A 26002-nucleotide genomic window follows, 5' to 3' on the forward strand; every position below is an offset into this window, starting at 1 on the left:
CATTTTCTAACAGGTCTATCCCTTGTGGGGTCGCGAGGAGTGCTTGTGCCTGTCTCCAGCTGTCAATGGGCGAGAGGCTGTTAAGGACTAAAGGCTGTATATTTTATTTCCCTGTTTAAACAAGTGGTTAAATGGTTGGTAAACGAGTAGAACATTGCTGACTTGATAGAGTGACTGCTAACTTACTTTTGCGCATCTATCTCTTCGCCACTTTTGGTCGCAGCATCTCATATCCTCCCACATACTCTCACATTGAGTGAGGAATCAATCCTTCTCACTTCCATTATCTCTCTCCCTCTCTCTGCATCTCTGTCACTCTCTCTGCTGCTTAATTCTGGCCATTCTGTACCAATCGACTAGCTGTGTTGTGGGCACAGTGGAGTCCCACAGCAATCATACCACGTCCTCATTAGGTTCGGTCTAGTGGTTTGCTTTATCCAGCTTCATCCCTTTCTTTCTGTAATTGGGCAAAAACCTTTTGCCTACCTGTCAGCGGCAGTCCCAGTGCAAATGATGCAATTTATTCAACTGTGTATAGAAGTTGACAATGGCCCCAGTGTAACCTCGGGTCAGTGCTGTCCGGCAGTTTTCCAGCAAATTAGTGTCATTGTGAATCAGATCTTACTCAGGACTGTCGCCACCTTTGGCAGCCTATGGCTAATGACTGCGGTCACCAGAGAGGTGATACTTTTGAATAAAATGAAATGTTTGCTGTAGAGTAGATTTCTTTTTCAAACCTTTTGACAATACCTGCTGATTTGTATGCTTAGTAATGCTATTTTTCAGTGAGAAATTAGATGCAAAATCAATATACAAGGTTCCTTGTGTGGTGTACGCCCTAAATATTTTTTAACACTTTGCATGATTAGGTGGAATACAGGCAGGCCTTTACATGATTAGCATATTACATCCCCCTTTGTAGTAACACCCCCCCCCCCCCACACACACACACACACACACACACACTCTCTCTCTCTCAACACATGGAACCAAATGTTTTCTGCTCTTCAGTTTCCATTAGTACATAACATCTTTATTGCAAAGGCCACAAATTGAAGATGATAACTTTTATGGATCTTATAACAAAAGCCAGAAGCTGTATGTAGAGAAATTGGCATAAAAAAAAAAAAAAACTAAAGTTGAAAGCTAAGATAAACACTGACTCAATGCACACATGTTTACTTTAGTGTAAATAAGGATGTGTTAGGAAAACGGAAGATGAGTGCGAAGATACCTCAACACTTCAGCCGATTATTTTATTGATGTTGAGAATCCACACTCATCCGGGCTTAATAGTCTGACTAGCTCACTGGTGCCCTGTCCGACTTGTGACTTCCTCAGGGGAAGCAGGAAGTGGCTTAGATGTGTTTCCTGTTGGAATGTGAGACAACTTCCTTGGCAAAAACACATGCTGGCACACTGCACTGTATATTTGTTTCACTTTATGGCTTGTCCTAGGTAGCTGTTTTTTTTTCCTACGCTGACATTAGAACATAAATACATTTCAATATTTGCTTCATTTTTTTTTAAGAAATGTCAACAAACATACACACCTTTTACTGTTTATTATTTTTGGGATAAGAGTGTAGAACTCATGTTTCTTTTATTGGGATTTCATATGATGGGCCAAAGGACGTAGGGTATAATTGGTTTGGTTAGAAATCAAAATACCAAGTATTGAATATCTCACAGAGCTCTGTTCAATCTGTTCTTTGAAAATTGAGAGTGTATGGCACAATTGCAAAACATGGCACAGATGCATAAACTGGCTCAGACATGGAAGGAGAGCTTTAATCAGAGAAGCATCCAAGAGGCCTGTGGTTAGCTCTGAAGGAGCTGCTAAGATCCACAGCTAAAGGTGGGAAACTCTATCAGCAGGGTAGCTATTAGCCATGTACTTTAGAAATCTTGTTATAGAGGAATGATGTGAAGAAAACAATAGTTGTGAATTGCTCAATCAATTCCTAACACTGTTGATTAAATGATGTTGCTGCTGGAAAAGGGGGTAAGTTTAATAATATGTTTATACTTCTACCCACTCCTTTCAACGTGTATTGTTATACTTAACCATTGTTCTTCTTTTTTTCTTTATCTTTTATATATATTCTTATCGTTTTTTTTCTTGTCTTTATGAATTTGTTTTCTTGCTGTGGGAATGCTTTTCTTCAGCGGAGACTGGGAAGTTGGTCAGAGTTTATGGTAAAACAGTTGGAGCTAATTACAGGACAGTCCTGTAAGAAAACGTAATTTAAATGACATGTCTTGGTCAAAAATAACACAAAGGTTTTTTATGGTTATGTCTGATAATTTCACTAATCAGCAGTGTGTGTATATATATATATATATATATATATATATATATATATATATATATATATATATATATAGCGTTTGAAGATTTATTATTAACATGAACAAACTGGAATCTTTCAGGCAGATAAGATTTAAACCAGCCTAATGCTTTTCCCTTAATCCCTACACTACGTTCAAGTCTTTCTAGGAGAATATTGTGATCAACTGTATGAAATACAGCACTGAGATCTAACAGGACAAGTACAGACACAAGTCCATTATCTGAGGCCATGAGCATATCATTAGTGACCTTCACCAGAGCTGTGTCGGTGCTATGATGAGCTCTGAAGCCTGACTGAAACTCTTTAAATTAGTCATTACTTTGAACATTTTCACATACTTGATTAGCAAAATTCAAATATAAAATTCTAGGGGTTGTTACTTAATGATTTTAGTTCAAAGCACATGCATGTTGGAATGGCCCAGTCACACTTAAGATGTAAATCCATTTGAAACTCGGACATATAAAATGATGACCACAGACACTCTGTCCAGTCTGGCTGAACCTGGGCCATTTTGTTGAGAAGAGTTGTCAAAAATCTCTCTCTCCAGATTATTACAGCTGGTAGTGATGTACCCCAAATGGCTGGAGCTATAATTACAGCATAAGGTGCTTCTACATCGTATTAACTCTGGCGGGCTGATCACAAATGCACATCAATTACTTTTTAATTATTATTTGTTAAAAAGCTTTGAAAACCATTTGTCATTTGTCTTCCTCTTCAATAATACACTGCTTTCTTTCGGACTGTTAAATAAGGTCTCGACATCTGTTGAAATTTGTGGCTGTAACATGAGAAAATGTGTCAGGTTATAAGGCTATAAATATGTTTGGAAAGCACTTCATGTTCAGCTTTGTGTAGCACAGATACCCGATGCATTGACTCCTTTTAATCACTAAAAGATCAATTTATTTAGTTTATTAGTTAAATACCTGTCTTTAAATAAATGTATAATTGTTGAATTAGTTGTCAGGTGCTACTTTTTAGACCTGTGCTTAGTTCAATTAAGGCCACTTCTGGCTGCAAGACGCCAATATCCATAGGCTTAACTTGAGCCTGCAAAGTTTGTGAAGTTTTGATTTTATGTTTCACCTGCTGCACGTCGCAGCTTCTCCTCCTTGCACAAAAGGCGGATCTGCTCTCGCTCCTTCTCCCACCGCTCCTACTGCAGCCCTGTTCCAGCTCACTGTTGCCCACGCAGTGCTGCGCCATTTTGGAAATCTGCAGCCCTCTTATAATGGCTATAATCAATGGCTTTCTCTCCGCAGTTTAAGCAGTTCCCCTTGCTTTGAGGATATGGATTAAAAGCATCCTAAATTGGCCATTAGAAATAAATCAGTAAAGCTTTATTTCAACATTATCAGCATAACAGAGCTTTGCATGACAGATATAAATGAACTTAGACAGTGTTTTCTCCCGGAAAACAAGTTATTATTGTCTAGTTATGGGATTGTATCGTGCTGTACTTATTTCTGGGGCGTTACACATCAGATTTAGGGATTTTTCTGAAATGTTAAGGCTATATATGTTAACATGTATTTATTTGTACTGGTAGATTGTCCTATAAGGTCAATCATTCTTGTCATTCACCACAATGCAGCATAGTTTTAGTCTTATTGTTTAGCTCTAACATTTTTAGTTTAGATTATTCCTAAATTTTTCCAGAATATTTTCTCTTCTATGTTAAGCTCATCTTACTTTCTCATCCTTTTTTCTGTATTTCTTTTACGTACATTCTGCTCCCTGCTTTCTCTCCCTGTGCAGAGCATCAGCCCCCAGCCACCATGTTAATTACACCAGCGTTCTTTCTCTCTGTTATTCACCACTCTGCTATTTCTGTCACTGTGACTGCTGTGCCGGCTTTTGCTACATCGCCAGCTATTTGCTAAGGTCCACAGCGGTTGTTGAAACGAGGAGGGGGGGGGGGCGTGCACTTCTGTCCAATTCATAACAAATGGATGTTTAGCGTCATCTGATTGGCACAGATTAGCGGGTTCTTAGTGGTGGTGCGAAGGCAGCTTTTTGAAGATGATCAGGTGGTTTCAGTGCTGCTGTCTGAGTACAACGCTCGATGCCATTTGTCTGTTTGACTATTTTAATGACGCTTGCTTTGTTGTGAATGGAATGGGTGGAAAGAAGCAGCAAAGTACATACATACAGGACTGTCTCAGAAAATTAGAATATTGTGATAAAGTTCTTTATTTTCTGTAATGCAATTAAAAAACATGAAATGTCATACATTCTGGATTCATTACAAATCAACTGAAATATCGCAAGCCTTTTATTGTTTTAATATCGCTGATTATGGCTTACAGCTTAAGAAACCCAAATATCCTATCTCAAAATATTAGAATATTGTGAAAAAGTATACTGGTAGGCTATTCAACTAATCACTTGAATCGTCTAATTAACTCGAAACACTGCAGGGTTTCCTGAGCCTTGAAAAACACTCAGCTTGGTTCAGTAGACTAAATCACAAGTATGGTAGTGGTTAAGAGACGACATCAGATTCTCACAGTAACTGGTGTACTGACCATGGCATTACTGTCCTTGATTGGCCTGCCAATTCCCCTGACCTGAACCCCATAGAGAATTTGTGGGGTATTGTGAAGAAGAAGCTGAAAGACACCAGAGCCAACAATGCAAATGAGCTAAAGGCCGCTACTGAAGCATCCTGGGTATCCATAACACCTCAGCAATGCCACAGGCTGATTGCCTCCATGCCATGCCGCATTGATGCAGTAATCTGTGCAAAAGGATTCCCAACCAAGTACTGAGTGCATTAATGGACATTACTAATACTAATACTAATACTAATCAACTAAAACCGAGTTTTAGTTGATTAGTATTTAAATTTTTAACAGTATCAGACAAGCCTTCAAACGGGCTTAGAAGGTTTACAATTAATATATTACCTTTAAGAAACAACAGTTCTTGGTTGTAGTGTGGGGGTTTCACCACATTTATCGTTGTAAGACAATTTTTGGTTTTGTTTATGGTTTCTAAAAGGCCAGGAAGAATAAACTAATCTGGACTGTAGCGAAGACGGTTAGCAAGGTATTCACTCTAATGAAACATTTTGCAAAGTTCAAATTCTGTGTAATATTCATGGTGACTTGGGAAGATAGTTTGAGCACCAGGTTTTAGGCAGTGTTGTACGGGTGTAACAACAAATTTAGCTGGGGGGGGGGAGTAGATGATGCACTGGGACAGGATGAGATTTTAACATTTTCAAGAAGCCTTAGAACCCCATCACTTCACAGATTAAAGAAAACTGTGTTTTCTGTAATCTGATCCTGAGTAATCCTGAGTTAATGCATTCATTCTCTAACTACAGCAGTTTTCTATCAGGTCCTAATCTGATGAGATCCTATTGCCTAAGATAAAATGTAAATTGACATTTTTTGTTATTGACAAAAACACTAAAGATTTCACAGATCATAAACTGTGTTTTGAGTTCTGGTTTGATCATGCTAAGTATTTTAGATTTTCAAATGAAGAGAAAATACACTTAAAATACTTTAACAAAACCCTTTACTGAAGCTGTACATTTTATGCAAACTTCAGTGCTGTGCTAGTACAAATAAATAAACCAATAAAATAATTTGTTGTTGTCTTTTGTGGATGTTTTCCATTTTATCTTTATAGCAGGTAATAGTCAGATACTAATGTATAATATAATTAAAGTTACTAATTATAAGACAACAGTCAGGTGTACACTTGATTTTTGAAATGGCATACATCATTTCAAAAGTCTGAAACTAATTGTTTCAAGGACTTTGTTTATTTGTCATATTTTATGTAAGGTTTCACTTGAAGCCTCAGTATAAATGTTAAACTTTGCATTTAGTTTAACAAAAGTTTAACACTAAACTTTTATTAATTATTCCTCTCGCATCGGTCGAATGAAGTTGAAGCCATTTTTGATTTTCAAGAAATATTTTTATTTTTATTTTTAGCTGTAGAGCTAAATATTTTCAGTATCACTCTTCTTGAATCCCTCGGGAATGGCTCCTAACAGTAGTAATAAAGAGAGATGTTGTAATCTAAAACCCCAAATAATTTTGTGGTTTTCAAAACATCCCTCTAATAACTTTTCATCTTCATACATAACTGGAAGAATGTAAGCGTGGTTTGCCTCTGTGTCTCTGCAACCCCTCCAGCCTGTAGATGCAATAGAACTTCTGGAAGACTATTGTTAAAAAAAAAAAGAAAAGTATTTTGAGGAGTAGGTTAAAGCAGTGGATTCATACATATGGTCCCTTTTTTGTTTATTAATTTTCCCATCTTTATTTTACATAATCTGTTCAGATTCCTTTGCCCTGTAACAAGACCTGATATAGTTTAGACATAGTGGATGTACCTGGCTTGGAGTTAGCTTGAGAGGCTAGATCAATCACCTCATTGGGTTCTGAGATGCATCTTTTCACTATGTTTGAAAAAAAAAAAGGCATTGTTGAAGTTTTAAATATCTAAAAACATTTTTTCTAAATCATATTTTTTGTTGTTGTGTTTGGATGCTTGGTAAAGTATTCTTATCCTGCACTATGCAATTATTCCTTTTTGTGACCAGTTTTTAAAACTTTTGTTAATTTGGTTTGGTTATAAACTGAAAGGCATGCAGAATCTGTAGGCAGGACACTTCAAATATCTTCATTTGTGAAATTGTAATGATTAAATTTAATTTATCCAGCTTTAGTTTTAGCAAAGAAAAATTGTTTTTGAAAGAATACGAATAATTGAGTCTAGGGTTGACCAGTATATGGAGTTTAGGTTTTCAAGCACAAATGTGAAGCTTCAAAGTTAGATATTACTTTAGCTTCATCATCCAGTAATACCTTGAGACAATACTTCTAAAACATTTTTATTCAATGTCAGTTTATTACTCAGTTGGCTTCTTGAATGCTAATTCAGCAAGATGAAATCATGCTGACTGCAGCTTAATAGTAAAAAAAAGAAAGGCTTCCTGTACATATGACTTATAATGAGGTTATAATATTGCAAGATTTCATGTCATGCAGTCCCGTTACTCTTTGTGGGCACATAGAGGGAAAAGACTTATTAATAAATTGTTTTAGCTCTGACTTAACCGTCTTTCTGCCATCTTAAAATAAACATTAAATGCACCACTTAGAGTCTTTTGTTCTGATAAAATCAATATGTCTCTTGGGTCTAATTCAAATTACATTATTATTACATAAGGACGTTCTACCGCTTTAAGGCTCTGTGAACTTCCCCTCTCTCCTAGGGGTTGTTTTTGAATACAAGGACATAAATGTGTTTTTCTTTTGCATCTAAATAGGGCTTTTACCTGAATAAAAAAAAAAAAAAAAACCTTTAACAAGTTAGCACCAGAACTGTTTCACCTTTGGAGATCAAATAATTTCTTTATTTCCATGCTATTTAATAATGTATTTTAATTTATTTTATAAATTGTTCAGAAAAATAGCAGCACAGTTGCCAATTATTGCACACATCCTTATTTAACCACACGCTAAGCGGAGTGTGCTGCAAAGTGCACGAATGGGGGGGGGGGATCTGAAATCCCTCATTAGCTTAGAATATATCTGACAGTAAAACAGCAGACCTAGACAAACTGGGACAGACTAAGATTGTAGATGCTTCGCTGGGGATGTGCGCTGTGACTAAAACCTCCTGCACATGGAGCACCAATAAATACAGGCTCACACATTATGTTGGAGGAGGCATTCTGTTGCCCACAATGAGACCAGTGACTCAGTTTACTAATTGCCATGTAGCCGAACCATACTGTTAATGCTCTGGGTGGAAAATAAGTATAAAAAAACGCCTAATGCACCCAGAAATTATGCTGAATAGCGTATGAATGTTGTAGTTTTACAGCTACATGATGTAAAATCCTATGCAAACTGCAACACCTCTCTCTTTTACCTAGTTTGGAAGAGAACTAGAGATCTTAATCAACTTTCGTGATTAAAACAAAGTTGACTATCTTTTCTTTTAACATTTATTATTGTTTGAGCTATAGGAGCCTTTTTGGGTTTATCTGTAGCAAGAGGTTGCCTCAAATCTGCATAACTAAATGATTAGAAAGCAGCAGTAGTGAGGTAACAAAGTTACATCACTGGTTTCCGCTCATAAAAAATACAAGCCTAAGGGGGGAATTCAATGTACCTATCCTCTAACCATGCTTCCCCCCCCCCCCCCTAAAAGTTCTATGCTTACATAAATAATTGATCAGCTTGTCACAGGGGCAATTGGCTGCATAGATCTGATTTATCATTGCTCATGCAGCCTAGATTCTTCTGTCTGAACGGTTTGATGCTTGGAGCACAGATGCTAGGGTTTTAACTTGGATATTGATTAACAGTAAAATAAACTGTGGGAACCTCATAAACACGGACTAACATAGTTGTGTTGTGGGGATTCAAATCATTTTGTTTTTGTTTAATGTAGTTCTAAAGCTCCTGGTTACATTTTATTTTACTTCGCCTTGTTAAACTAAACTGCAGATAGACAAAAAGAAGGCATCCCATCTATCCTTTTATCCCAGCAACCTTTAGATTGCTAGATACTTACACTTCCCTCTAATCTCAGTTACCCCATAATGACTTCCAATAAATAAACATCATTTGTTGCCATTAATGTCTTTCTGCTTTAGGTTCAAAGCAAACATGGAGTCCAGATAATGAATCTGTTAATGAATATTGAGTTACAACAACATTTTTCTCTCAACATTGTTTTATTGTCTGGCTAGCGTCTGCTGTTTTGGCAATGAAACAATTTTCAAGCTACTTGATTTTGGTCACCGTAGCACTTTTTTTTAAAATTTGAAAACTATTTTTTATGCTGCATTAAACAAGAAGTTGCCCTAAATATATTACAGCCATAGAGAGCCGCCTGAAGGAAAGGCACAAAAATATTTAATGTTTCTTTGATGCCTCTATAAAAGTAATGTCTGTGTGCCGACAGTTGTGAAATGCAAGGCGCAGATCTTGATGGATCATAGGCAACAATAAAAACAGTTCAATTGTAAATGGAGTTTTGAAAAATGACTCAAATGGAAATGTGATGTTGCATGTTTATGAGTCAGAGCTTCACAAACAGCTGTTGTCTAATGGGAGGTAGACGCTGCGGCAGAAATGGAGGTGTGATGCAAAGCGGACATATGGACTGATGGCTCTGGTGCAAAGCAGATCCTGCCCCTAATCACTACAAGCTGCTGTTTAAAGTATGCAAACGACAGCAGACTGCAGTAATAAATATATTAGAAGTTGTATAAATCCCTTTAGTTGTTTGGATTTATTACTGTTAAATAACGAAGACTCTATGGACCTGAATACAAGGGTGTGTCTCTCATAACTCATAACTCATACGCTCTATATCTCCTGCCACTACTTCCATAGATTCTTTGTATTAGCTGCACATCAGGAAATAATATAGAAAACACTATCACTAATTTCACACTTGAGAGAAAAAGAAAGCAGCAGACAGAGCAGTGAAAAGATCCTCCTCACTTCTCACCGAGACACATCGTGGACCCCACTCGACTGGCGATGTCTGCAGAGGGAAGAAAAAAACATCAAACCACGTCTGTCTTTCCACGCAATTACAGTTTCACTTTGAAAGTCTTTGAGCCGCAACCATAAATCGGACCGCCTGCCAGTTTTCAAAGAGAAATGACGTTTAATTGAAGAAAATATCTTTGTATTTTTTTAATGTTTTGTTTCTACTCATTCCCTTCCCCTGTGTCTTCGCTGGCCATTTGCTCCGTTACACGCTAGGAGGATGTTGCACTAACTGTCTGCATCCTGTAGCTCCTCTAAGATGATTTCTGGTGTCTTTCTCTTGAGTATTGTCTTTACTCACCCGGATGCTCCTGATTAGAGGTTGACCGATACATCGGCCGGCTGATATTTTGGGCCGATATTTCCGTTTTTTTTTGTTTTTTTTTCTTGTATCGGTATAGCATGCGTCTGTTCACCTATCCACTATAAACATTTTTTTTTTAAAAACACGCCTGATGCCCAGCTGGTGAGCTGCTAACACTGTGTGTGTGTGTGTGTGTTCATTCCCATGGAGAATCATGTATGCACATGAAAACAATAACCAATCCCTATGCATACAGCATCTAACTTTACATAAAATGATGTCCATACACGGCAATGGTGGTCACTGTTTTTCTCCTTCTTCTCCCCACTGAACTAAAGAAGCTCTTTTATAGTAATATATAGTAATATCATCTTTATTGTCATTAAAACATACATTAAAACATGCATTACAATGAAATTTGTTCTCTGCTTTTAACCGATCACCTTTGGGTAGCAGTGGGCTGCCATATGTGGCGCCCGGGGAGCAATCTGAGGTTAAGGGTCTTGCTCAGGGACCCAGAGTGCAGGGGATCGAACCGGGTACTTGCATCCTTCTCTGTGTGCAGGCGCGCTGCTCTAACCACTAGGCCAACACTCCCCGTACACCAAGATGCAGCTCGGTAGGCAATTTGGGGTTAAGTGCCTTGCCCAGGGGCACATCGACATGTGGAATCGAACCCACAACCTTCTGATTGCCAGACGACTACTCAACCCATCAAGCCACAATCGCCCACAGTGCTCACTGTGGCACTTAAAGCAAAGCGTACTAAGAGTCGTGACACAGGTTGTTGTTTTTTTCTGTGTACCTTTCAAACTGAGGTCTGAAGCTGATCATTAATATTAGCTGGTTATCAGTTCCTCAATTTATTGTGTAAATTGAGGAATAAAAAGCAATATCGGCTTCATGAAACGGCGCCAAAAAATCGGCACCAAATGTCTGGTATCGGCTAGAGCTAGACTGATAAAATAATCTGTATCGGCATCATCTTAAAAAAAAAAAAACAACGTATCGGTCGATCTGTACTCCAGACTGCCAAACTAGGCCGAACATCTCCTTTTCCAGAGTTGCTAACAATATTTTTGCCCTCACTCTAGATTTTGTTTCACTAAAACCTAGAGTGAGGAAAAAAAATAAACACAAGGCCTGATATGCTGCTGTTTGAAAGTTTGAGAATGACTCAAGTGTTTGATGCTTCCTCCTGGACACTGACTCAGACTTTAAACCAGCTGAAACCTGAGAACCACACTAATGCGCAGTCTGGGAAAGATGACTAGGTGAGAAAAAGTAATGAGATGCAACATTTGTCATTAAACGGGTCCCTAGTGTTATTGTTGTGTGAGACGAAGGAAAAGACAATTCAAGGTATTCACTAATAATCTGAGTCATACTGTAGGTTGTCCTTGTTGTCTTTCCCTCTGCGTATAGTGGCTTATAGTGGCGTTAATACCCACTTGTGAAAATCTCGCATACACAGTCACACCTCTGTAGCCAGGTCTTTGTGTATCCTCTAAGAGTAGTAGTTACGTGCAGGGTCAGGGAATAGCTTTTGTCATGAACTTGTGAAAGCCTTTGTGATGTAACGTAACATGTTTTGTCAGCATCGATGCAAACATGATGTGACTTGACTTGACTCGACTCACCGGTCCGTGCTGTAATGTCTGAGCGGAGAAACGGGTGTATAATTGTTTAGGTCTAGCAACAAAAACAAGCACCATCAGATTACTGTTTCAGACTGATCTTTTCTCTTAATTCAGAGGCCTCTAGTCCTGTCATTTTGTGCTTTGTTCTGTGATTAGAAGGTGGCGATCATTGTTAAGCACGGGTTGGAGAGAACCATCCATTTTCAACACAATGCCAACTGATTAAGCCACAGAACCTCTGTCAGCCAGTCAACTCATCTGCTTTTTAATTTTCAGGTATGCGTGACTCAGCGTTTACTGAAGCAGAGTCCCACAGTGGTTGACACCGGCACACCTGTTCTGCTCCACAACAACTCTTAGATCTATCTTAAAAATATGAACATTTTGACATGCTTGTCTCAACTCGGCCCCTTTTACGTTGTTACCCTTAAAATCCAGTGGAATTTTCAGAAGTCACTCAGTAAATACTCGTTAATACCTACCTGCTATTGATTGTTTTATCAGCATAAATCCAGTTTTTGCCAGGTGGAAGACATTTAGTGAACAGACAACACGATGAAGGACAAGAATCACATCAGATGGGTCTGCGATAAAGTTGTGGAGAAGTTTAAAGTAGTAGTAAACAATGCAACTGCAAACCTACCATGGAAGAGCAGCAGGGATTCACAGTTTAGATCATCTTTTCATAGAAGAGTTAGTAGTGGATGCTAGGGCTGGACAATGATTCAATATCGATTGCTATACGTATATCGATTATAAAACAAAAAAGGGTCAATAAAAATTCAATATAATATACCTATAATGTACAATATATATATTATAGGTTATATAATGTAAGTTAACATTACTTCCTCCCAAGCAATCACAAACGCAGACCCAGGCCGACTCCAAGCTCCGCCCCCTTGAAAGAGTTCAGAGAGCACACCTTCTTTTTTTATTTTTAAAAACTTGTGGTTTTGGTGAAAAGTTGGTTAAATAAAGGGTTCAGTTTGATTTCAGTGTTTGTGTGTTCTGTATCTAAAAATAGTCCGTTAAGCAACAGCATAAGCCAGAGCTGCACTTTAAATAAATGTTTTGAATTTGTTGATAATTATCGATATCGATCAATATGTTTTCTATTTTATCAATGTGTTTTTTTTTCTATATCATCCAGCCCTAGTGGATGCATTCTGTTGTGACGCCATCCAGGGGGGCAGATCATCTGCCATTACCATATAACATAGAAAGTTTTGCAGGATCAATGGCTACGTTTACATGGACAAACGTAATCAGAATAAAGGGCCGATCAGAATAAAAATGTGTCATGTAAACTTGCCAATCGGTATATGATGATTGGATTAAGCTCAATCTGATGAAAGAGTAATCCGAATGAGAGGGGTGGTTTATGCCAATTGATAATCCGATCAAAGTACACATAAACACTTGGCAGGTTCGAGTTATTCCAAATGTGGCAAACTGACCCGAGTACTCATGTGGGCCCCACGTAAATGTGACTTATTTCCACGTCGGGGAGTGGCAGAAATACGCGTAAATACAACGGGAAGCAAAACTTTTGGGGGTCCCGATACAACCTTTCTGTTAGAAAAAATAAGAGTTCAAACTTGTTGCTTTCTCTTTAACGTTTCAACCGTAATTAGGACATCATGCAAGTCCATCCTGGGCGCTTGGAAGACAAACAAACTCGTATAATACTGCTTTGTTTACTATTTTTGTAGTTTACAAAGACGGAAGGGGAATTTGATAACCGCATATAAAAGTGGTTCTATTCTGAATAAAGTCAGGTGCATATACACGCACCTTATGATGGGATTAGTTGATTGCGTGCCCATATAAATGGTACAATCCAACTATTTAAACGAAATACATTTTAGTCTGATCATGAAATTTCGTGCATGTAAACATAGCTAATGTGTGCTTCTGTGTTTTTTTTTTTTTTTTTTCTGTTTCTGCTCTGTCTCCTCTAACCCCAGACAGATAACCGTTCACACTGGTTCTGGTTCTGCTGGAGGTTTTCCTCCCTGTTAAGGGGGAGTTTTCCTCTCCACTGTCGCTTCATGCATGGTCAGTATGAGGGATAGCTGCAAAGCCATCAACAATGCAGATGACTGTCCACTGTGGCTCTACGCTCTTTCAGGAGGAGTGAATGCTGCTTGGAGAGACTTGATGCAACCTGCTGGGTTTCCTTAGAGAGGAAACTTTCTGACCAATCTGTCTGTATGATTTGATTGAATTTGACTATGGAAAGTGCCTTGAGATGACGTGTGTTGTGAATTGGCGCTGCAGAAATAAAATTGAATTGAAGAGCTAGTAGTTGTGCAGTCCACCTATCTGGCCTTTATGAAAGAGCTGTAAGAAGAAAGTTCATGTTGAAAATGGGAAGTCTTCTCTGAAGCTTCCCACAAGTCATGAATGGTCTCTGCTCAGACGGTGACACCATGATGCTGGGGGGCCGCTTTTCTTCAGCTGGGGATGGGGACGCTGGTCCAAGATGAGTGAAACATGGAAGTAGAATAAATACAGGGAAAGAAAAGACATAGTGTAAGCTTAGTCATGTGTTAGAATGGACTAGACATGGATTAAGGTCAACATTTTTAGATGAGAATAAACAATTGAACCTAAGTCAATTTGACTGGACTTGAGGAAATTTGAAAGTTGGCCAAAATGTCAGTGGTAGATGTGTAAAACACATGGAGATATTCACCCCTAAAGACTCAGTCCTAGCTGCAGTAAAAGGTGTTTTCTTTCTTTCCCAAAAATCTATTTACTGCTTTTCCAGATGTTTTAAACAAGATAAGAAAAAAAAAAAAAACACACAGACACAATTTATGTGCAAAATAAAATAAAAAAAGAACACCCACAATCTCACAAAAGGATAAGTTCCTAAACAATTTATGTTTAGGGGTTGTTACATCAGAGTTGATATGTAGTCCTGTATTTCTGAATAGAGCTCCACCAGACAGGCATCAGGTGATATATTAATATAAAAAAACTGCTCTCCTTGGTTATTGGTAGGTAAACATAGACATCTCTCTGTCTGTTTAACATAAGATAACAGAATTACGTCTCCCATTTAAAATTTAGGGAGTACAATCATGTTGAACGATGGGTTTTACAATTTCTACAAGCTATTAATGCATACATAATACATAAACCCTTACAGCTTTTTATACTTTCATTTGTAAAGAATCCAAACCATGTTTCCAATTGCATAAACATAAAGAATGTTTATCCTTTTAAAGACTAGCTACACCTTTTAATACATCTGTAAACATAGAATGCAATAAAAAAAGGACATGTATTATTTAGGATTGCTTTTGAAATGCACTGTTAGATGTTATATTTAAAACAAATCTGTGGTTTCAGAACATTACTAAAAATTGTTGTTGGCTGAACTTTGTCCAGCAGGTGGACAATCTGAATTTATTTCTGTGGGTTTTACTTGGGCTTTACGATGCTGTCATATAGTGGTTCTGTGTTTCGACTAGGTCCACGTTTCTCACTTTGACTTCTAAATGAGCATTTTTGCGATCTGCAGTACCAAACGCTCACTTGGGTGCCACAGCAACGCCGCTATTGTGCTGCAGCCTTTTCTCATACTCCCTCAGCCCCGGTTACCTGGGAGAAGCATGCAAGTTTCTCTGTTGACATTTTACAGTAATAGACATCCTCGGCAGCAGTTAGCTGCACCGAGCAGTGGTGCTGAATATTTACCTCATAAATCGACCTTATTTAGACGTTGTTAAAGGTTACAGAGTGTCTGTCAGTGTAATTGGCCCTCAGCGGCTGCAGGAAAGGAAGCGATGCCTGGCTCGTTTGTTTCAATTCCCAAGTCTCCTTTCCTGCCTCGTAGTATACTCTCCTCTCCTCTCCTCTCACTTTGTTCTTTAACTTGTGTTCTTGTTTTGTTTCCTCTGTCTCTCTGACTCTCATTAGAAATACTGCCCAATCCTCAGTGGGGGGAAAAACAGAGAGGCAACTCTGCAGGTGTTATTTGGAGCGCACTATTTAAGTCTTGAGTTGAAACGCATCATTGGCTCTTGTTAGCTCTTAGCACCGCGCTGCTTCTTGACTTCTAATTCTGGGTCCTTTTATTGGATGAGTGGAAAAAAAGAATAATATCATGTTTACATTTCTATTTTTTTTTATTCTTCAACCCATATTAGATGTGTGCCATGATAAACCTGATATGGTTTTATTTAATTTATTTAACAACTCTCAACAAAATCAAAAGTGTTTGAGAGGCAGTTTGAAAACACATTGACCTACTTCAATAAGAGAAATTAGAGAAAAGCAGGGCTGCACGGTGGGACAGTTGTTTGCTCTGTTGTCTTTCTCTATGGGTTATGCGTGCTAACTTTCTCTATGGATTTTAGCTAACTTGACTTTTAGCTAAATTGGATACAGGCAGATATTGAAAAGTGGTGTGGAGGTGCGTGCGCGGTGTTGATGGACCGTCGACTTGTCCAGGAAACACTGGAGACATGGATGGCCGTTGAAATAAACGGCCGGATGCAACATTTAGCTTGCTGTGTTTCTCCTTTTATATGAGCTGCATGATATTTAGAAGGTAAAACATGTATACTTTGACCTTACTTTGCATCGCCGTCTCAGGTTCTTTGCATTTCTTCTGAGTCTCTGGGTTACTGTGATAGAGCTTCCCACTCATACTGCAAGGGCTTTGATTCTACAAGAGAAACTGGGACTCATTACCGCATACGTAACAGAGCCTCTGCAGCCCAGTTTTGCCTGTAATGACAGAAGCTTCCTTCTGCCTTGATATCATGAAACAAATTATCGTGTGCTCTCTCACAGAATAGCTATTGTTGAAGAACTATACCATTGTTGAATGCTTTATTTATGCTTTATTCGGTAGATATCCAGCTGTAAATTTAGTTCACAATACTAGTTATCTATATATTATACTCATAGGACAAATCTATCAGTAAAATTCTGTTTATAATAGTATTCATCTCTATATTTATTCAGTACATATCCATGTCCTGTACTTATGGAACCGTTGTTTATCCCGCACTTGCTGCTATTGCACTTCTGGTTAGATCTAAACTGCATTTCGTTGCCTTGTATCTGTACCTGTGTAATGACAATAAAGTTGAATCTAATCTAATCTTTATGCAACTTGCAGTGACAATATTTTCATGTTGGTCTAATTGAAAGTGTAGAGCTACTGCATTTGTTGCAAATGTGTATTTTTTTTTATTTTAGCTATAGAATAGAAAATAAAATCTCCTTTATTGTTTCTCAGTGGGGAAATTTAGGCGTGACAGGCAAAATCGAAGCATGCAGATTCACACAGCTAAAATATGATTGCATAATGTATAGGCAAATTTAAAACAGCATGCAGAGATTGAGTGGGTGGATTTTGTCTCCTGCCTCTTCTCCTGGGTCGAGGGGGCATCCTAGGACAGCGCCGGCCTTCCTGATGAGCTTATCCAACCACTTCCTCCTGCTGATCCTACCACAGAGTCAAAAAATGGGTCCTCATATTTGTAATGAAGTGGAAGCTGTGACCAGGGCCGTCTATTCAGACGGTTGCAGTTGTGCTTTTTATAATCCCCTTCAAACCTCAATGGGAATGGCTTATTTTATCACCCAAGATAGTTGTTTACTTCTACAAAGAGTAAAAACCTTACCAGAGTAGAAGGCTGTAATTATCCAGAAGAAGTGAATTGACCTTTTTAGGATATGAAAAAAATGTAAGCAGCTTTACAAATGGAAATGACTAATTCGCCCATACCACGCTGTGTGCACAGGGAAATGTTTTACATTAGAATTTCTCATTGTTACACTTCTCTCTGTCACTAGACTGACTTAGAGGCGACATGGAGCGCGCTCTTTCTTTTTTCCATTTTTAAAGAGTAAAGGAGACGCTGGAATGTAATGAGCAGTTGGTTTCAAAGCTGCACAGCGAGGCAACAGCCCTTTCTTGATCGGATTGCTCAGTTTTAGGGTAAAAAGCAAAAAAAAAATGTTTTCTAAAGTTTCATTCAGGCATGGAAAGTACGACGTCTGCAGCGGAATGATAAAGCAACAACATTCGGTAATTTAGACGCTGATTAAATTTTCCTTAATATTATTTGTGATTTCATTCAAGCTCAGAGGGAACCGGTCCTGAACTCTGGAACTATCTGCCGCTGTAAATATGGCAGGCCTCCTCCAGGGCCATTTTAAATCTCTCTAAAACCCATCTTTTCTCTCTGGCTTTTACTACTTAAGGTGCTGGTTTTTGTGTTTGCTGTTTTTATGTCCAGGTATTTTCTTAGTTTTCAGTCTTATTGGTTGTATTGGTGTTATCTATATTCTGCGTTTATCTCTACAGCTCTTTGGCCTCTGCTTTTTTTTTTTAAAGGGATTTGCAATAAATATAGTTGGATTGGATTCAGGTAGCTGTTTGCCACTTTTCTTTCATTCATGGTAATAGACTCTGTAACAGTTTAGATATATCACTAAGGCTGGCTGATATGGCTTAAAAATAGAATCTACGATTTGTTTATACCATATCTGATAAATAAAAATGTTCTCTCTCCTTTTTGTTTGGCAAAAATAAATTATATTAAGAACTTTTGTCGAGCATTTCGTCTGGAAGTTGACGTAAATTGAAAGTGCAACCACATGCAAGCTGTGAAACATGGTTGTAAAACAAGATGGCCGCCCTGCCATAGTAAATAATAAAAATATAACAAAATTATGAAAATATAACTAAATGTTTGCTGCTAGTGGCATTTCACAATGAGATGAGAACAGATTTCACTTGTGTAACTTCAAAGTAACTTAAAAAAAAACAAGTAAATGAGTAAATTAAAGAGCCTCCTATCATCGTAAAACGTTTCCTCTTTACAATATTTTAACAATATATATTCAGAAACATAGATTCAGCATCACATGCTATTCTCTTCATGGGAGCCCGATGAGTGCGTTAGCAAAATAAAATCCCACTTTTCCATAAATGAAATCTTAAAATATCGTAAATTCCAACTAATCGATTGAATCGGTTTGTTGTCCAGCCCTATATTCCACAAATAATAAGTTCTTAGTTTCCTTAAACTGCATGTCACTTTTTTTGTTTATCCTGTCGGGTTGGAATCACAGCAATTGTGCGAGGGGGGGGGGGTGCTCATGTAGCAGCTCCCAGACTATATGTCATGGGAAAATATCCCTGATAATCCCCAGAAAAACTGATTTTTAGTGGTTCAGTTACGCTAAGAACATTGGAAACATATTTGCATGTGGAAAAACTTTATATTTGTAACATTCTGTAGATTAATGGTACATTTTGTACTCTTTAGGTCCAACTGTGAGCGTGGGAAATCTTATCCAAAGTCATTGAAGCACAGCTCTAATATTACCCTGAATAAACGCCATCATACGTGAACTTAGTGAGTTCTGTAGTGAGGAAAGGAGTCTGCAGTTCTCATCGCCTTTTCTCCTCCACACACACACACGTAAGACGAAAAAGCATGGACTCTGCAAGACCGCTTATCTCCATGGTGACTAAAAAGATTGTTCTGGAAACGAGAGGTGTTGCAACATTGTGGACAAACCGGTTGGGAAGCGGACAGCCTGGCTCCCTGCAGCCCTGCAGCAACGTCTGCAGGAGGAGAAACATGTCGTGTTGTTTTGACTGGCTTAATGAGCGGCGCTCACCTTTTTTTTTTTTTTTTTTTTTTTTTTTTTTTTTTACCGTGTTGATCCTGAACGTTTTCTGTTTCATTGCGCTCCTACGTCTTTCCAAACATCCCTGAACAGTGACTTTCTGCTTGGTTTTTATGTCTCAGCTTTTTGCAGAGGTTGGAAAAGTTAGAATTAAGTGTCACTGAAAGTTTGGTGATCTGAAGCTTGCATAATTAAACATTTTAGTCACACAGTGATGTACATCAAAATTGGGTGAAATTGAACAGTTTTAAAGGCATATTTGAGAAAAACCTGAACTCCATTGATTCTTTCAACTTTAAAAACAGAAAAGGGATATTTTTTTGCCTTAATACCATATTTATCAGACTATAAGGCGCACTTAAAATCCTTACGTTTTCTCAAAAAATTATGGTGCCCCTTATGGTTGGAAAAATACGGTAAATAGCGTTTTTTTTATTGTTTATAGTAAACTTTGTGGTATTCTGTTGAGTTCTTTCATATTGCTGTATGTGCTGTATATAGAGGTATAACCTGGAGTTTTGCCTGTTTCCTCTGTGCACAGGCTGTCTGCACCACTGTTCCCAGTTGCTGGGCTCCAGTCTCACTGTCGAGGCAAACTGACTGCTTTTCTCTCATGAATCCAGTGCAGATGGGCTTTTAAAGACAGCGGTAAACGTTTCTTCATACCTCAGGCTTTTATAAGGTACAAAATCCTGAACTAACCTTTGAAATTAGAGTTGTGTTTTTACAGGCTTTTAGTATATAATTGTTAGAGTACTCTTAGTGGACCTCCTAGCGGTTCAACGTCAGCAATTTGGCAACAAGTAAAAAGTTAATGTTATAAAGTGTTACGATATTCTGCTGTTTTGTTATTGTTTTATGAAAGTGATCTATTTTTAAATTCCCACCATTCATGTTTTTGTCTTCTCTTCTCCTTCCTCAGAACCAGATGTGAATCTCCCTCTGCTCTTGACTCGGCGGGCATTATGCTGACCCAAATCTAACCCCGTTTTACAACCTTTCTTCACCTTTCCCTCCCGTCTCCCCTCCCCGCATCCCTCCCCGTTCTTCGCCATGACTAGTCTGAAGCGCTCGCAGACAGAGCGGTCAGTCGGGGGCTCGGTGCCGGCTACCGACGAGTTCTATACCCGTCGCCTCCGACTGCCCAACGGAGGAGCACCGCCACCTCGCAGCGAGAGCGCGCACATCTCCTCCGCATCAACCACCGGCACCAACCCCGGTGTCCCCAAGATGGGGGTCCGAGCTCGTGTGGCCGACTGGCCCCCTAGGAAAGATGGAGGTGGCGGAGGGGGAAGTGTTTGGCACATCACAGTGGAGACGGACTCGCCCAGCTCCACAAACACCACCAGCTCTTCAGGATCCGGAAGTGGAGACAGAGAAAGGATCCTAGGAAGTGGAGGAGGAGGAAGTGGAGGAGGTGGAAGTGGGGGATCGGGCAGCAGTGGCGGCAGTGGAGAAAGAGGAGGAGGAGGAGGAGGAGGTGGGGGAAATGTGTCAGCCGTCACGGCCCACAGCAATCTCTCGGCTAAGTTAGGACACCTGATAAGCCCGCAAGACTCGTCGATGCTGCGCAACATCCAGAACACGCTAAAGAACAAGATGCAAAGCAAGGGAAAGGACAATCGCTTCCTGTCGCCAGACGGTTATCTCGGTTCTCCCCGCAAAGGGATGAGGCGCATCCGCCAGCGCAGCAACAGCGACATAACCATCAGCGAGCTGGACGGTGACGGCAACGAGGGCTGGTCCTTCTCTGGGTGGACGCCCATGCACCGCGAATATGGCAGCACGTCTTCAATAGACAAACACGGAGTGTCCGGAGAGAGCTTCTTTGACATGCTCAAGGGATACCAGTCCTCTGAGGCGCCCGATCAGAGAAGCCCAGCTCCAGAAAGACTGTCAGAGCTCCTCACTGTGGCCCCCATAAAACAGGCCGCCCTGGATCTGCCTGACGGTCCGGCGCGGGGCAGCCCCGCCAGTCGACTCAAAGAACGGGAGAAGCACTTGAAGAGAAGGTCAAAGTCGGAAACGGGCGGAGAGTCTATATTCAGGAAGCTGCGCAGTGTGAAGGTGGAGGGCGACACGTCGAGGGCCGGCTCAGATGCTGAGGACGGGGGCAAAGCGGACGAAAGCGGCCCACCTCCTAAACCTTGGCTGTGCCAAAAAGGCTTTGCCCATTTTGACATCCAGTCCCTACTGTTCGATCTCAACGAAGCGGTCCAGAACCGCCAGTGTGGCTCCAAGCGCAAGAACACCACAACCGGCGCCTCGGCCGCTGCCGCCGCTTCGGCGTCTGCCACATCCTCCCTTTCCTCCAATCAGAGTGGAACCTACGGCTCCCCTTGTGGCTCGCAGGAGGAGCTGAGCAAGGAGCTTACCGGAGGAGGACACGGCACCAACCCCGCAATGGACCCCGGAGACGATAAGAGCAACGACTTGGTTCTCAGCTGCCCTTGTTTCAGGAACGAGATTGGTGGAGAGGGCGAGAGGAACATTTCCCCCGCTAAACAGGTAGGTTGATTTCAGGAACACACACGTGTAGATAAGACAAATGTTTTACACGTTTCTTTGTCGTGTGTCTTCCAGCAGGGCAGCATTGGTAGCGGTGGGAGCTCCAGCAGCTCCTCTGGTAGTACAGAGGAAGGACCCCTGGAGGCCACGCTCACAACCCACTTTACCAACGCTGGGGTGGCCGTGTTGGAGGCGGCTAAAGATGGACAAAGTCAACACGCCGACAGGTCCAAAAGATATATCGTGGAACATGTTGACCTTGGTGCCTATTACTATCGAAAGTATTTCTATCTAAGAGGTAAGAGACCTGGACAGGTTAGCCTGTTACAGTGCCGGTCAGAAATTTAAATGTTAGATTGAGCGTTGCATTATGTTCATCTTTTCATCATGTGTTTTTCAGCCGTTTTCAGGACATCACCAAGGTCCTGACATATTCCTGGGGGATATTTAGCTCATTCTTAATTAGCTTTTCAGCATTGTCAGGACATTTATAATCAGTGGCGATAAGAAATAAACGGGGCTTTAAGCATGAAATCCACCTGATCAAGAGATTTAAGCTCGTCTGCATCGAAGATGCTCAGGTTTACGGTACGGTTGGTTAGCTAATGTGACAAAAGGATCATTAATTTTACTATCAAAGACTGAATAATTAGGTCATTAAAATGGCCCTTCTTGTAAAGCAACTTTTATTGTGATCTGTGTTTGTTTTTTTGCCCACTTTTAACCCTTTACAGCCTGATACAGGTAATAGTGAGGAAACTTAACATTTAAAAAAAATAAAATATTTTTTGTTGCTTTAAAAAAAAAACTTAGATTTTCAAATTTAATCATAATCGATATGTTAGTCATGTTTTCTGCAATTTTACATAGCGTGTATAAAATATAGTCATTTGTATGTTGTAAAACATATGTTCAGAAAAATACTGACTTTGTTGAAGAGGCAAAGGACTTAGAAATATGTGTATCAAAAATTATCAATTTGGAGTTATAGGATTACGCTTGTTAGAAATGTTGCCTTAAGGTCTTAGTTTTCTATTATTTTCTCTGTGACATTGTACAGTATTTACTGTACACCAAACAAGTGCTGTTTAGTATTTACAAGTGTTTGGAAGGTTTTTTAAATGGCTTGTATTTTCAGAATCAGAATCATGTTTATTGCCAAGTAGGTTTGCACTTACAAGAAATTTGACTTGGTGTTGATGGTGCAGACAAAACCAAATCTATGCACTGATCATATTCAGCTGTTTTTATTTAGCTGTTTGTGTCTGTTTTTCAAATAACACTGTTTAGCATCAGTAATGGTCATGGAGACTATTAGTTGTCATATGATAGGTATGGCTTGTGATTACAGGTATGTCCACCAGTTTAATGTACTATTTATTTTTATTTTTTTTTATAAATGCGCAGCCATGCTGCAGCTTTGTGTTGGAACTGAACCGGTAAAGAAACATAATTTCTGCTGTCGGATTATGTGGGAAACAGCTGGAAAATGTGTTGCTTTTCCCCCGAAGGGTTGGAGTCTGACTCATTGTTCACAGATGCGCTAAAAGGTTGAAATGTTTTTTTTAAGTTTAGGCCATAACGGCCATCCCTCTGTTCAGGTATGACTAGAGAACCGCTGAGGCTAAAGCCTGTGATGATTAACCGGGAGCTGCTGGAACACCAGTGCCTCACTCCACATTGAATGGAAATTAATAATCACAACAGATTGAGAGGGTTCCCATCAAGGAAGAGGTTCCTAGTTTTAATTTGAAGAAATTTGACAAAAGATGGTGTTCTAAAAGAACAATAAACCAATTTCAATGAATTCTACTATTTAAGATCAACAAATTGGTCTAAATATCCAGTCATAAATATGCCACGACCTTACTTATTGTCTCAAAAAGCATGTGGTTACTTTGCAACTTGAATGTGTTTAAGTTAACAAAGATAAAGACATTAAGCTCCATGATAGGTGTGTGTAAACTGCTTTCCAGCACAGTGTGACTTGTGGTTCTGGACTTTGAAAAATGGTCTTCCTAATTGTGTTTGCTGTGGGAATGCCCTTTACAGGCTGATGTTTTGAAAGTAACATTTGTGGTGTTCCTAAGATAATTTAACTGTTTTAATCCACCGCGTTCTTCTTCATTTCTTTAGGTTTCAGCCTTTTTTTTCTTTCTTGTGATCATTTCATCACCACGCCCGTCTCAAATGGCATTTCTTCTCAATCCCACCCTTAGAGCACTGGAACTATCTGGGGGTAGACGAGAACTTGGGCCCGGTGGCGGTGAGTTTGAGGAGGGAGAAACTGGAGGAACACAAGGATCACGGCCAGCAGTATAACTACAGGGTCATCTTCAGAACGAGTGAGGTAAAATGACATCAGAAGAAGAACGACTGTGTTTTATGGCTTTATAGTGTTCTCTGTTTAGCTTCTTAAGCTAAAGTGTTTGTTTTCATTTGAGCTCTCCATTCATCTAGAGTTGCTGTATTAGTAGCTGCTTTTTGCATGAATGTGCATGCTCTGAAATGTGTCAATATTTAGTACACTCTGTTCTGAGTGATGTTACAGAGAAGCTATTATGAGTTCAGATTGTGTAGGAGTTAACACACAGGATCGTCACCCAGCAGGGGCTCGATGTAAAAGCTTCATTGCATGGTTGTCAGCTCAAGATTCTGCCGCCTCTGCTCAAACCACCGCCTCAAATCCTTGCATGTTTGATCTGATTTTGAGCGTTTTCTTCCAGTTGAGCCTTTGTGTTCTCAATCAGCCATTTTTCCTGAGAGTCTTTTTCTAAACCTCCCTAGTTTGTGCACACGGGTGCAAAAGATCCACGTGCTCCTTCCCAGAGCCGAACACCCACCCAGAATCCTTGTCAGCTTTCATCTCTGAAGGACTGAGCTGCGCCATTTTGCAGCTAAAAGGTTACATTTAGACCAAAAGTATTAAAGTATCAAAGGTAAAGAATAGTTCTTGCATTGAAGCATAACATGAGTAATTGCCTTGGCAGTCCCTTAGTATGACGCATACCCAAGTGAGATTTTTTTTTTTGTCTTCTTACTGTGCATCCTTCTACCCATTGTAATTGCTATTTTTTTTTTTTTTAGTTTTGAGAGCTTTTCAGGTTTAAAAGTACACGTGAATATGTGTGGGAGTGAGTGGGATGCATTGGTTTTGAAGACAAAGTTTTGTGCGCGTCCTTTACTACTGTCCATCGCTCTTGAGTTAAGAGCATTTCTCCTCCTCACTTTATATAAAACTGAGCGTGTTTACACCACCACAGGCACTACCAAACATAAAACACACACTGTTAAGTGCCTGGAGACGGCCGGAGACCAGCCAGCTCTGTTTATTTGCTCACGGTGGATATTCAGGCCTTGGACTTTTCTACAGTCTTCCTGATTTATTTATGGAAGTCCTCTCTGTGTCTGTCTGACCCCAAGCCTAAGAGACTTGACAGTTAAAACCTACACATTCTTTCCGTTTTCCTTTACCCAAATCATCTCTATACTTTCTGATATAATTTACCTGGAACTATAAACTGCTACATGTTTGTTAGATAACCGCATAACACAACAATAGCCATAACACATATAAGTAAAACCCACTTAGAATCTTCTCTTCTTCCTGTTGCCTCCAGCTTACCACCCTGCGTGGCTCCATCCTTGAAGATGCTGTGCCATCGACGGCCAAGCATGGTCTCGCTCGTGGCCTGCCCCTCAAGGAAGTCCTGGAATACCTCGTTCCTGAGCTCAACGTGCACTGCTTGCGGCTGGCGCTCAACACGCCTAAGGTCACAGATCAGCTGATGAAGCTGGACGAGCAGGGGGTAAGAAGACGTACTGAGCAAGTTTAGAGAATTAATTCCTGGATAAGTCGTTCTGCATTCGTTTTTTTTCTTCTTCTGTGTTTATTTCCCTTGCTTGTGTACCTTAATTGCTGCTATCAGTTTGTGTCAAGTGAAGGAGTCTTCAGGTTTCCCCATCCTAATAACAGTT

At 39.7% G+C, this 26002-nt stretch overlaps 1 protein-coding gene across 3 annotated transcripts in view; it reads left to right on the forward strand.

The window, feature by feature from the left end:
* The window catches only part of sipa1l1 (signal-induced proliferation-associated 1 like 1), a 104034-nt gene that overhangs the window by 40029 nt on the left and 38003 nt on the right, over positions 1-26002 (forward strand). For 2 of the 3 annotated variants that reach the window (XM_012877322.3, XM_012877340.3), the window contains exons 3-7: positions 20058-20198; positions 20439-22024; positions 22100-22322; positions 24244-24374; positions 25645-25833. In XM_012877322.3, coding sequence (XP_012732776.2) covers positions 20570-22024; positions 22100-22322; positions 24244-24374; positions 25645-25833 — 1998 coding nt within the window. In that variant the 5' untranslated portion in view covers positions 20058-20198; positions 20439-20569. The remainder of the gene's footprint in view (positions 1-20057; positions 20199-20438; positions 22025-22099; positions 22323-24243; positions 24375-25644; positions 25834-26002) is intronic. The other variant, XM_021323899.2, reaches the window with a different exon arrangement.

This window comes from Fundulus heteroclitus, chromosome 15, assembly GCF_011125445.2.
Source record: "Fundulus heteroclitus isolate FHET01 chromosome 15, MU-UCD_Fhet_4.1, whole genome shotgun sequence".
In the NCBI taxonomy this organism is placed as follows: domain Eukaryota; kingdom Metazoa; phylum Chordata; class Actinopteri; order Cyprinodontiformes; family Fundulidae; genus Fundulus; species Fundulus heteroclitus.